At 36.0% G+C, this 13,387-nt stretch overlaps 4 protein-coding genes across 8 annotated transcripts; 1 reads left to right on the forward strand and 3 right to left on the reverse strand.

The window, feature by feature from the left end:
• Positions 1-26: 26 nt before the first annotated feature.
• LOC105840439 (cytochrome c oxidase subunit 12, mitochondrial) lies at positions 27-617 on the forward strand. Its single transcript, XM_028193625.2, has 2 exons — positions 27-205; positions 277-617. The coding sequence occupies exons 1-2, from the start codon at positions 48-50 to the stop codon at positions 509-511; spliced, it is 393 nt and encodes a 130-aa protein (XP_028049426.1). The 5' UTR covers positions 27-47; the 3' UTR covers positions 512-617.
• A 77-nt stretch (positions 618-694) lies between these two features.
• LOC105840448 lies at positions 695-8,646 on the reverse strand. Of its 3 annotated transcripts, none has more exons than XM_012687379.3 (7): positions 8,387-8,646; positions 4,264-7,874; positions 2,986-4,076; positions 2,615-2,893; positions 1,722-2,480; positions 1,474-1,616; positions 695-1,183 (listed from the first exon to the last, which is right to left on the reverse strand). In XM_012687379.3, exons 1-6 carry the CDS (start codon positions 8,616-8,618, stop codon positions 1,517-1,519), a joined length of 6,072 nt encoding a protein of 2,023 aa, XP_012542833.1. In that variant the 5' UTR covers positions 8,619-8,646; the 3' UTR covers positions 695-1,183; positions 1,474-1,516. The 3 variants fall into 3 exon arrangements, with proteins under 3 accessions (XP_012542833.1, XP_012542832.1, XP_012542831.1); XM_012687378.3 differs by having other exon boundaries at positions 1,469-1,616; XM_012687377.3 differs by having other exon boundaries at positions 695-1,616.
• A 223-nt stretch (positions 8,647-8,869) lies between these two features.
• Positions 8,870-11,580, reverse strand: LOC105840440 (soma ferritin). Its single transcript, XM_012687367.3, has 4 exons — positions 10,889-11,580; positions 10,460-10,640; positions 9,998-10,189; positions 8,870-9,801 (listed from the first exon to the last, which is right to left on the reverse strand). The coding sequence occupies exons 1-4, from the start codon at positions 10,981-10,983 to the stop codon at positions 9,514-9,516; spliced, it is 756 nt and encodes a 251-aa protein (XP_012542821.2). The 5' UTR covers positions 10,984-11,580; the 3' UTR covers positions 8,870-9,513.
• A 217-nt stretch (positions 11,581-11,797) lies between these two features.
• On the reverse strand, positions 11,798-12,989 carry LOC105840441 (mediator of RNA polymerase II transcription subunit 21). 3 transcript variants are annotated; one of them, XM_028193626.2, is made up of 4 exons: positions 12,881-12,989; positions 12,637-12,788; positions 12,439-12,550; positions 11,798-12,360 (listed from the first exon to the last, which is right to left on the reverse strand). In XM_028193626.2, exons 2-4 carry the CDS (start codon positions 12,676-12,678, stop codon positions 11,978-11,980), a joined length of 537 nt encoding a protein of 178 aa, XP_028049427.1. In that variant the 5' UTR covers positions 12,679-12,788; positions 12,881-12,989; the 3' UTR covers positions 11,798-11,977. The 3 variants fall into 3 exon arrangements, with proteins under 3 accessions (XP_028049427.1, XP_012542823.1, XP_012542822.1); XM_012687369.3 differs by having other exon boundaries at positions 12,877-12,989; XM_012687368.3 differs by having other exon boundaries at positions 12,637-12,953.
• Positions 12,990-13,387: the final 398 nt, after the last annotated feature.

Here is a 13,387-nt window from a genome sequence, read left to right on the forward strand (position 1 = left end):
TTCAATATAATTATTAATATCGTAAAGCACACATAATTGTTCAAAAAATGGAGGAAAAAATAGATAATTTAAAACATAAAACGAGCGAAAAGAAAAAAATAACTATAACTGTAGATGAAGATGATCCTTGTCTCAAAAAGAAGGATGAGATTCATGAGGAAGAGGAACAGAAAGGGTACAAGTTTCCTCCTGGTAATGATCCAAGGTATACATAATCGAATTATTCATAATTCAGAAATGTATGTCTATTCGTCCATCTCCATTATCCTTTCGCAGATTTCAGCAAACAAACCAGACACAGAGATGCTTTGTGATGTATACAGACTTCTATCGCTGTAAACATATTTTAGGTGAAGGTTCTGAAGCGTGCACATGGTTTAAAGATGTCTTCACGTCCATATGTCCGAGAGCCTGGGTGGAACAATGGGACGAACTTAGACTTTCGGGCAGATTACCTTGGCATAAATACAGAACTCAGGGCACTTTCCCCGGCAGCAAATACGGCGAATAGAAAGAAAAAGAATTATTTTTCTCTCTCTCCCTCTTAAGAGTAAAATTAAAGTTTTGTAATATTTGAAGTGAAACAATTACGAGTTGAATAAACGTTGATTATTACGATTTACGCAGTAAATGATAATTATAAGAGATAATAGGTTTATATAAGGAGAGGATATGTAATTAATTTACACTTGGCTAAGAAAAAAATATACAATTTTTATTATACAGGTACAAGATTCATTAATATGAGGTAACTTATATTAAAATACGAAGAAAAAATAACTGATCGTCCATTGATGATTCATAATTGCTGGACTTCTTTCCATTCTTAATTCTTCTTAGTATGGTCGATAGATTCTTCTTTCCTATCTTTGCCACACTGATTGTTCTTGCAGTTTTATGACACTTTTTTCTCATAATTGTAAAAAATATACACTTACAGAAATTTTCTTTAAACTTTCAACAAAATACAAATACCGCTCGAAATCCCGTAGCACGACTTTTTAAGGAAAAATCTTACATGAAATGTAAGATTTATTTTTTGAGAAATAAAATGTTATTTTCAGTAACGTGCACTAGAGCCTGCCATGGATGAAGACAACTTACCGATCTTCGGGTGTTGGCTCTGCATAACAACGTAATCCCACCTGCATCGATATATTTTCTAGACAATAATCGATGATACCTGCAAATGTGAAATCAAAGACATTTGCTTGAAGGAAACGGTTAAAAACTATTTTTGTACTTATGTTCTACACGCGGTTCTTGTATTTATACATACATATATACATACACACACACACACAGAGTTTGTGTGTGTGTGTGTGTGTTGTAAATAAACTAGAATTTAAATATTAGGACAGTCAAGAAACTAAACGCGTGAAAGCTTAAGAATCTATGAATCAATATGTTATCAACATAATAAAATGTGTGATCCACATTGACACATTTGACGAGAAATTAGAACCACCTTACGTATGTCATGTTGCGTATGTGCGGTAGTATGTAATGTATTATTTCAGGTTTGATTCCTCGACTGGTGAATGTATTGACAATCCTCGTCCCTGCAAATGCCCATCATTTCGTACGGACACAGGATTCCATGAGGATTGATGTTCCTGACAAAAAGAATAACAGAAACCACAAAAATCCTCAAGATTTTTAGAACAGTCCATAGACAGTAGACGATCAAATATAACATCTTTCAAAAAGAAAATACTCACCTTGGGTTCTTTAAGTGCATCAATATCGATACATAAGGTGCAACTGCTGTTTTTGTTGTCATCGTCGTCGTCGTCGTTGTTGTCGTCGTTGTTGTCAGCAATGGTGATGACGATGGCAATGACAATGGTAATGGTGATGATGATGGCGATTGTAGTTGCAGTGCAGCTTTTCTATTATTTTGTTCATTGTACTCTTGATTCAAAGTACCCGTCTTTGACGATTCTAGTTTTGAAAACGCAGCGAGATCAGACTCATTCGTTTCATTTCCTTCCCTATGCTTATTTTGTTCTATAGAATTACTTTGGTACTGCTTTGGTTTAGAAGACGATGTATTATTTTGATTAAAAGGCATAACTTGTTCTTCGTTACAATGCTCTAATATACTTGCTGAAGTTTTTTCTCTCTTCTCTTGTGTTAATTGGTATGAAACTGTTTGCGAAAAATTCAATAAGGTTTCTGGCATCGTGCATGAACTTTTATCTTGATTAGATTGTGCGCAAGAAATATCACTCTTCGATCTTGCCTTATTGATCACAGCTGCGTCATTCATTGACTGTTGTTGCAACGAAGAAATCTCTTCAGTAGATGTATTTTTAGATAATTCTGAAGTTTCTTGCAACGAACTAGAATTTAAACTAGAATAGGAATTTTCAGAAATATCAATAGTTTGGAGCCGTTTTTTCTTGGTAAACTGACGGGTATGATTAGCAACCTCCTTGAGTTTATCACTCAAAAGTTGAGCTACCGCTTCTGGTAACCTAAAAAAAAAAATCCTTATAATTGAAATATAATAAAAACAATGTAAGAGTTTATTTCTTTAATTGTAGACAGTATAATTAAATTATTATATGTATGTACATCGCATGCATTTGTGGTTCTTATACTTGCGTACTTGTAGCTTTTCCCCATAAGCTGGTTACCTAGGGTCGAACAAATTCTGGATAGCTTAAAGCACTCGTGTCGTCCAGTCTTGATCTTTTGGCGTACGACTGACACCTTTGGACCCATGCTGCTAATGACATCGCGCTGCTGTTGTAATTTTTCCTCGGCTACCTTGAGCTGTTCTTTAAGTTTTCTCACTTCGTTGGCCAGGGCAGATTGCACATCCTTCTCCATATCCCATTTACGAAGGTTCCCTGACATTTCTGCTAAATGATCTAAGACCGTATACCTGTGCAACATATATATAATTTAATATTGTAACTTTGTTGCGCGTTACTTATTATTATAACTCGGTTTTTCGCGAAATTATTGTGTAATTACCGTCTCGCAACTAATTTGTGCTCGGTTTCTCTCAAGTATCGCTGTCGCTCTACTTCTGAAAGACTCGCCAAAGAATCCAATTCAGCTTTAACGTCCCTTTTAAGCGCATCCCAAATATCATTCCCATTACCGTCAGCAATTGAGTCAGATTTACGAGAATCATTGCTGTTATCATTACTTTCTATGGATGTTATTAAAATATCACGATTAATTTCTCGCTGACGTTCTGCTTTATATTGCGAGAGTGTCATTGTGGTTTCCATCATGTCTTCGTGTTGGTTAACTCTTAAATTCGCGGAATTTTTAAGCTTCACCGTAGACGCGTTAGAAAAATCACTAATATTACTAATATCATTATTTACATTATTTGTTTCATTTAGAATTTCTGTACTAACATTAGGCTCGACCAGATTATCATTTTGACTAACACTTGCTATCGTGTCATGTTGCGAAACTGATTTGTCATTTATAATAACGACTCGCTCGATCGTATCCGTTTTCAATACCACTTGCACGTATTTACGATTTATTTCATCTGTGCTTAACGTTCTCAAGGCAGGTCTATGCTGCTCTTTCGTAGATTGCGTCTCGTGTGAATTTTCAACCGTTCTATCTCCATGACTCAAAGAGGAAACGTTAGTGATTCGGATACTGAGATCGTTCGGTATCGCTTTCTTACTGTTTTTAGCTTGCTGATGTGTAGGAGTAGTACATTTACTATTCATTAAAAGTTTTTTGTCAGTAGATGTATCATTTGATTCCGATGTGTCTTCCGCCGTATCATCGCTTTTTCTTTCGACTTCCGTTGACAATTCCTGGGAATTTTTCTCTGGTGTTTTTATTTTACCCTGATTTTGTTTAACATGTGCTTTTTTTTCACACAATGGCAAAGACTTTACTGGCGAAGTTGCTACGTTAGTGTTTAATAATTTATTGTTATTATTGCTGCTGCTGCTGCTACTACTACTACTACTACTACCATTATTGCTACTTGCTACTTTTCTCTGCAATTTCAACTTTTCACGTTCCAAAATCTCCCGTTTTAAACGACGATATTCCTCCTGTTGCGACGCAGGAAGATGCCTCACAGCCTGCAACAAAGTAAGAAAGTCTGCAGAACAAATTAGGAATGTTTCTACGATCGGTAAATTTTTTTTAGCAATAAATCCTCAAGTTGCATTTCTATTGCAAAGATAATAATCTCTAATTAATAATTAATCTATTTCTAAATTATTCGCATAAGAGAACAATTAAACTAATAATACGCAATCGCCTTACCAGTGGCGTGTGCATATTAGATGAACCGTTATTCGTTTGCGGCACGTCTCGCTTTGTCGCTTGCGAACTGGACGATTTCGCCGCGGCAGCGGATTGTTCCTGCTCGGTTCTCACTTCGCGCAGGAACTTACTCAAATTCTTCTCAAAGTCTGTGGATGTATCCTGAGACATCTGCTGCTTCTCCACGATTGGGATAGGCTGATTTCTCTCAGCCTCGGATTCGCTATCCGTGCTGTCGGAACCTAAACTTATCACAAATCGCTGAGTGTCGGACGATGATATTTTTGACGTGGGACTAACGTTAGACTTTGCACTATTATCGAGTTTTCGTAGATTCAGTCTCCTCTGTACAATCATATTCTGATATTTTTTTGCATTGTTTACCACTTTTGTGCTCGTGAGTGCTTTCTTTGGTATTTTCTTCGGCAGACTCTTTGCTGCGTCCACGCTGCTGCTTCTTTTCCTAGTATTTTGCACCGAGATACATAAATTGTTAATCTTCTTTTTTACAGTTTCCGACGAAATTAATGACGGCTTCGATGGTAATAACGGAGCATTATTGCTCGCCGTGCCTGTCGCGTTAGCCATACTTGCTACGGTACTTGCCATTGCTTTTAGTGGAGGAGTTTGAACATTCGTTGTGGCAGAATTTGCAACAACTGGAGCAACTGAAGGGATGGTAGTATCTGAGAGTGCTGGAGTTTGGATATTCGTTGCGGCAGAATTTACAACAACTGGAGCAATTGAAGGACTGATGGTATCTGAGGCCGTTGACTTGGTTCGTTTCAAAGATGCTAGTAAGATGGCTCGTAATTCGTCCTCGTCCTCTTCAATGCTCTGTCTCCTATTATTAGTGCTCGTCACATTGGTACTGTCACCTGCGCCAGGGTTAAAATTCTCTGGTATGGGATTTGTTGACAAACAATGAAATTCAATCTGTTCCTCTTGTTGCAAATATTCAGCGGACGTTGCATGACTGTTTCTCTCCACGTCTCTCTTTTCTATTGTAACAGGATCAGAATTGACAGACTCCTGGGTATCAGTAGTGTTTTGTAATATTGACAATTCTTTAGTTTTTATCAAATTCTCTTGCACGTCAGTATTATCATTGCTTTTACTTTGATCAGATTTAGTCGCAGTCTGCTGATCTAGAGTAGACATATCCACAATATTTGTATCTCTATTCACATTAATATCCGAACACAGGCTTTTTTCATTGTCAAGTAATCTAGGCGCAGTATCTAAGCTCTTGCGCCCATTCTTTTTAACGCTTTTCCGCTTTTTACTCTGTGCTGGAGCAGCCTTATTGTTAGCCGCATCAACGATATCAGGATGCTTCGCAGGTTCAACTGCTTTGTGATTCTTTTCAAGCAAATTTCTTTGATCTTCATCAATATCCAAAGATTCATTCGTCGAACTGTCGAATGTGGTAGGGGCCGATAACATGAGCGTGGATTTCTTCGCTACTTGCAATTTTATCGGTTTGAAGACACTGCTACTTCCTATATTCACGGTGGTAACAGCCACTGGCTGCATTGCGGCACTCTTAAAAGCCGGCTCTGCCGGATGCGGCGTTTCGCGTTTATTCAGGTACTGCTGCAACTGTTTGTTTGACTTCAAGATCGGTACGGGCACCAGCGTCCTATTGATCAACGTAGGTATCTTATTCGCATCCTTAGTGACGTCTGGAACATTTTGCATGTACAGAGGTTCTCGTGACGTTTCCGTGGCTGGTAAATTTCTATTGTCATCAGTGAGACAGCTCAATGAATCTGTATCATTCTTGGAAAGATCGTCAGTCGTTATAGGCAACATTGGCTCGACGTGTCCGCCGATGTATGCTATTGCTGTCGGAGCATCTGTAATGGAATATCTGGAGTCTCTCTGCACTTTATAAGCGGACGTGTCGTTTCTGAATGTGGAGTCTGTATCTATAGTACTGTTATTGGAAAGTTGCTCCACGATTTGCTGCGAAGGAACGAAAGTATTGTCGAGAAGGATGGGAGACGAAGCAAGATTCTTGGACCCTGGAAGAGCGTGCGAGTTATCCGGCATGATAGTCGTGGAAGAATAGGTTCCTTCCTGACAACAAATTCCATCTATCAAGTCACAGACGACACCGTTGCCGTGAGAATTTTCGAGAGCTTTCCGGTTCAGATCTGAATGGAATGTCTCGCCGCTATACTGTTGAGATGGAGAGTACTCGTAGTATTGCGACGTACCCGGTAATCCCTGGTAAGACAGGTAAGCGTCGTCGCAATAAGATGTGACGCTGTTCGCGTCCGGCACGTCGTCGAAGACCGGACTATCAATCGTCTCATTTACATTGATAAACGACACGTCGGATGGCTCGATACCCAACAAGGCCGTATCAATCGGTACGTTTTCGGTGATCTTGTCGGTCGGCGAGTACGGCAGCTTCTCCTTCTCCCTCTCAACGTCGGTGTCTAAATCCATGTCCTCGATGTGATTGCTGTCACGCGATGGACTACATATGGGCGACGACGCGACGTTTAACTGCTGTTCATCGTCGGGCACGGGTATGTCATCGAGGTAGCTTGTAGTGAACGGACTTTCGCTGCGAATAGACTTCTTGGTCTTGGTGGGCATTTTGCCGCGTCGAACTCGATTCTCATGATTCTTTGTAAACGCCGTTTGAAGCGCGATCATGCGCAACTCCAAGGCCTCCTCGTCCTGGTCATCGTTGTTCACCACCGTTAATTTCTTTTCTGGTTCTAAGTTCGTCGGCTGATTCGATGATCTGTTGGAGGATTTCTTTTGCTTCGTTTCTAACGCCTTTTGTCGCAGCAACGCCAGATCGTCTTCATCGTCGGCGTCGTTGACCGTCTCGACTTGAACTTTCGTCTTTCTCTTGAGATGCCTCGCGTGCTCGTTGCTGACAGGTCTTTTCAACATGTTCGACAGCTTCTTCTTCAACGACGACGATTCCTTACCCCGATTGGCGCTCGACTCTGATGCGTGTGGGCTTATGGAATCCATAGATAGCTTCACCTTCTTCAACAATCGCGTCACATCGCCGTGTCTGTCGACGTAGGGACGAGTAGACGACGGAGGAGAGGTCGACTTCAGCGGCCTCTTCGTCACTCTTACAGGTGAGTGACGCCGCAGGCTACGTTTCGGCGATCTGACCTTTCGCGGGGATCTCTTCAGTATTGGTGATTTGGAATGATTGTGTGGTGGGGATGATCGACATGACGGTCGTGCTATCGGCGGTGACTTATATCTTCGGATTGGTGATTTCGAGATCACCTTCGATCTGCCGCTTGATCTGTGAAGCGGGTTTACTTCCCTGTATATTTTCAGCGTATCCTTTACGAACTCCTTTATAGGGAGGTCAACGGAGGACGGAGAGATCAATTCGTCGATTGTAAGAGCCTCGTAATCCTTTTTCTTTCTCTTTTTCTTTTTCACTTTGGCTCTCGATCGATTGGACGTGCCGGTGAGACCGACAATCTCCATGTCGCTGTCGCTAGAGATAGGCACTAGGTCATCGTCGTCGTTTTTCTCTTGCAACGTCGTCGCTGTGTGCTTCGCTGTGGCGCATCCTATTTCCCTGACTTGATGCCGGTTTTCCTTCCCTTTGACTGGATCTTATATAAAATAAGATTAACTGCTACTTGATTAAAACAATATACTAGAATAGATAGGAATCATTCTAATTATTTTCATTTAACCATTGAAAGACATGGCTCTCATTATACATTCAGACTCGTAAGAATATTTTTCAAGGATATGATTCCACTAATAGCAATTCCTATAAAAATTCCTCTTATGTTAAATTATAAATAAAAATTAAAAGCAAAAGTATATGTAAAATAGGAATAATAGTTAAAGAAACCTTTGTTAAAATATCTTTCTGTTGGAAAACCACATAACAATTGTGTTATCATTTCTTTGTTATATGTATAATAATAATAAATTCAAAATTCATCAACCAATTTATCTATATACTATTTACTTATTTCCTCATGTAAATAAACTAGCTCCAAAGAAATGTCTCTGAGTCTCTCAATACCAAATATGATTATAAAATATACAATTGAAAGAACGGGAAGAAGTTCTTGAATGATAGACACTAGGTAGACATCCTGTGACATTTTACCTCTTCTGCTCTGGCTCTTAGGATGATAAGTCACGCACCAGGATGCGCATTCACCCCATGACTTGCAATCGGGGCACGCACGTCTCCTGTTCTGAACGACGTAGCTGCTGGTCAAGTGACCCATGCCGCCCTCCTCGGACGAACTGACGTCCTCCAACGAGATCTCGCCCTCTTCCTTCTCGTCATCCAGGTCAATCGTCTCCATACAGCCGCTCGACAGATCGCTCGCCATTATTCAAACTTACCCGGCAACGAATAGTGAAATTTATTGTTGTCTTGGCTTCTTAGCGAACTCTCCGCTCGCAAAACACTCTTTAAGACTTGAAATTAAGTTACACAAGGGACATGAGGATCAGAAACAAGGAACATCTTTCGACAAGGCAAGCTACAGCCACAGGTGGAAGGGAAATGGAACGATCTTACGTGTCTCGTCACTCTCGTCGCAAATCCCCGCGGCGTGCAAGATTATTTTATGTACAAAAAGAGATAAAGGAAGAAATGGAGACAGAAAGAACATCCGATGTCCCGGAAGTAGGTGGCAGCAAAGCACGAATCTTTCTCGTTACTGCAAATTTAATGGTGCTGGAACGCGAATAATTAACGTGCACTGTCAGCGGTGAACAATCGCAGCCTTGATTAAATACCTTGACCCCCCTCGTCGATCACCCAACTTAATCAACGACGTTCGGGATCGTAGCGGCCATATTGCATCTTTGCCCGTTCGCATGTAGGAAAACTTACGTTGTGCGTTTCTATTGGCTACGTTCATAGAAAAACAGCGTAATCATTGATCAGTGATTCGTTAATACGATTGGTTATTCCCTTTAATTCCTCGCTAATTGGTTGAATTCTGATTTTCAATAATTAGTTTTTGTCCGATATTTTAAGCACTCTCAAATATATGAAATCGAATAAATACCATTTTTTTTAATAAATTGGACTATGAACAGCATATTCTAATAGTCGCCAATTTTAATTAAAGTACAATTTTTGATAAAACAAAATTTTTTTTTAAACGAGTTGGAATTATATAGATGCAATAAAAAACGATAGTATATGTAAATGTAATGTACAGAAACATTGTATATCATTAAAAACAATTTTATAAGAGGATATTTTGTATGCAGCTATTTCTTGAATTGCTTTCTTTGTTGGGATTTACTTTTTAGAACATTGAAATTGGGCATGACATAGTTCTTGAGTAGATCTCTATCAAATTCGAATCGCGCTAACGCATGATCTCCAACGCCCGATAGCACGGTCATTAATCTCCCCAATTCATTTACGCTTTTCATTTGATCCTCCATGAAGCCAGTGATGATGAAGTCACTCGCATTCAGATCACCATGCTTCTCTGATATAGCGTTTACTGCGACCAGTTTTCTACTAACTTCGATTTCTAATTGCAACGCCGTCTGCAAAAAATTTACGTAGAAAAGGAGCCTATGTTTAATTCATTAAATCGCTTAAACATGATTTAAATTGATTAAAACTGTTCACAGGGTTTGATCAGCTTATTAAATGCTTCCATTAAATTCTTAAGATATATATATTTTCTATACCTCTTAAATCAATTTTAGCATATTTAACTGTTCAAAATAGATTCATTACTTTGAATGCATGCAATGGGCATTTCCAATCTTGATCATCTGGCGGCGATATAGTACCCAAATGCACCTTTCCACCTCGCATTTTTATATAATTCAAAAATCTCAAGGTGTGTTCATGTTCCTCATGATGCATTTGTGTGAAGAATGATTCGCAACCAGGTAAAGCAACGTCTACCCGACCGAAATATGCAGCCTGTACAATGAGACATAAGCTTTAATGGTAATCAATTTTATATATATTCATTTTATATATATTCATATTATATATATTTCATATGTATATGAAAAAGAAATTAACATGTTGTAGCAATAATTTTGCAACTACAAACAACAATAGCACTTTAAACAAATCTGAAATACTTAAAAATATAATTTTAAAAAATAATTAGAAAAGGAGGTATAATATAAATTATATTATTAGTTATATTTAAGTATTAAAAGTGATAAAAAAAATTATGTCTACCATTGATAAATAATAATAAAACGCCATCAGTTCTACGTTTATCTGCTCGTTCATCACAGCTTCAATTTCTTCGTGAAAATCAAACTTGGCCCTCTTTCCGCTCGGCCATTTCATCGGTTTGTCGATACACACTTCTTCTCGATTGCAATTGCTATCTCTCGATTTTTTTCGTGTTATAGTGCTATGTAATTTTTATAAAATACGAAAAAATTGGACATTATTACATATATTTTCTCTCAAATTAAATTTAAATAAAATAAATGTTTTGTAACAAATTCATATTAATTTGAAAAAAAATCATTCATTATAATTTAATTTGAGAAAAAAATTTTTTAAGAAATACTTTCATTTTTTATTACATAATTAAATATTTTACATTATAGAATACATATACTTTACATTATTTCCTGATTTATTAATATAAATTACTTGATGTAACCCAATTGTCGATTTTGCGAGTACAATGCATGATTGTGAAATTTTAAAAGTTTATAATAAGATTTACGAATTAATATTTGCAACATCCTTTAATGATTTTTTTTGGATTAATATTCATCTATTCACATTGATTTTGATTTGTAAGTCACAATATGATTGCTATTAATTTTAAATAATTCCTGACTCTGACATGTACAAATAAATAAACAAATGTTTGTAGAAAAATTTCAATTTTAGGATTTAAAAAACAAATTTAATAGTCGATAAATACCATGTCTGCATTATTGATTAAGGATAAAATAAATTCTTTTAGTAAAATTAACTTGCAAAGTCAATTTTTCTATAAATATTGAGTATCTTAAACATCAATGAAATAAAACCTATAGAATTTAATAAAATAATTGACATTAATATTCCATTATTTAATATTTTTAAAATTTATAATTATCCTTACAATAATTTTACTTTATTATGTTTATTATATTTGTTAATTACATTATTTGTGGTTATTAAAACCCCAAGATCCCAGTTTAAAAAATTTCTATTATATTTTCTTTCTATCATATTTATATTACATGCATAATTAATATATAATGTAAAGTAGGTTTATTTCTAAATAAATACAGATTGAGTAATATATAGGCTGTGTTTCAAAATTGCTGTCAGTACTGAAAATCTATAGTACGTAATGGAAACTATAAATTTTCAGTACTAACAGCAAATTTAAAAACATAGCCAGAATATCCTCTAAAGAGAGCTTATTGTAAAAAAATAAGTTTTTGTTCTTAATGCTCAAGAAATTTAAGCTTTAATTTTAATTCATATAAACAATTTTTAATATTTTCTCAAATTTATATTTTTGTTTATAAATACAAATAATTATCCTAAAATACTGTGACGTGTAAACTCATGTAACATTTATTGTCTCAAACAATTTTTATAAATTTGTTATGACTATTACATAGTTGTAATTGTAATTGTCTTTCAAACATGAAATTAATATACTAATTTGATTTTACAAACTATAAGAGCGATTTGCGTTAAATTTATATCAAATAATTACAATAAATCATAAATATGTCATTGATTTATTGAATTAGGTGAAGGATCTGATATTTGATGTGTGTTATTTGAAGGTACAGTGTTTATAGAACTGAGGCTCTCTTGCTTTATATTAGAAGTATTAAGATTCATGTTAATTACAGTCGTCGACGTGGGATTTTGCATATCTAATTGACTTTGTGCGATATCTTGTAGAGCCGCCTGGATTCGCTGAAGAAGTGCTTCGCCTTGTCTTACCACTTCCTCCAATTGCTCACCAGCTTGTTGATTCTCCTGCTCGAGTCTGCTGAGACTGGCCACTTGTAACTCTTGTGACGACTCTTCACTCGGTAAACTCTCTATTAATGTGTCTATATCTTTGGCACATCTTGCAATAAGACTGGCAAATAAGGCGGCATAATCTAAGACAAATAAACTCTAGCTTAATAAACATATATATTTAATGCAGTGTTGTATATCAATATGTATCAAATGGAAACCTTCTTGAGATTGATGTGGTTGTGGAGTACCAATGCGATCAAAACCAGGAAATTTACTGGGTGTAGAAAACTGTTGTAGAATACCGACACTATTACAGAAATGTTCTGCTTGCTACAAAAAACCGACGTTAATTTAAATTAATTAAACCACCTAACTAATATAGAATCAAAGTAATAAAACAGAAAAAATTGCATTACTTGGTTTATGGTGTCTTGTAATTGTGTCAAGCGATCTGCCATAATGTCGAATTAATGTACCAAATCAATTTGAACAACCTTTCATTATATTTACAACGAATAGTGCCCCGAAAAAGAGTCCATCATCAAGGTTCTAACAATCTCGGCACTTGCTAAAAATTAGAGATGTATTAAATCTAGAATCTCACTTTATTTTCTGTGCCTTTCGATCACGTTGTCACAATGCAATCAAAATTTTACTTGCTTATATCTGTTTACTGGAAGAGAAATTCTAAAACAAGTATTCTAGCAAAGAAGACTGCAGAAAATCATAACCTACATACACATGCAATGCGCGTTTTCAATATCAAGTAAAGCTAGATCCATATGAATTTCCGCGTTGGACAATTGGATTGGTAGTTTTGATGAAAAATTTTTATATTCTATGGACAAATTTTTCAAAATTGAATTTTGCTTACAAGATTTGGGAAAACAACATGAAATATAAAATATATTATGTATTTATATAATAATTAAACATATATTTACAGTTTTAAAAAAGAAACATACGGATATTTTCAAATACTGTTTAAATGAAATTAAATTTATATATATATATATATATACATATATATATATAATTAAGAAATATAATTTGTTTATATTATATTTAAATATCAAAATTATATACATATATAAATATATTATATATATGTACATACTTTTTCTTTAATTCTTTACTACATGTGGCAAATAAACCTCTGATCCTATG

This window comes from Monomorium pharaonis, chromosome 10 (genome assembly GCF_013373865.1).
Source record: "Monomorium pharaonis isolate MP-MQ-018 chromosome 10, ASM1337386v2, whole genome shotgun sequence".
Lineage (NCBI taxonomy): Eukaryota > Metazoa > Arthropoda > Insecta > Hymenoptera > Formicidae > Monomorium > Monomorium pharaonis.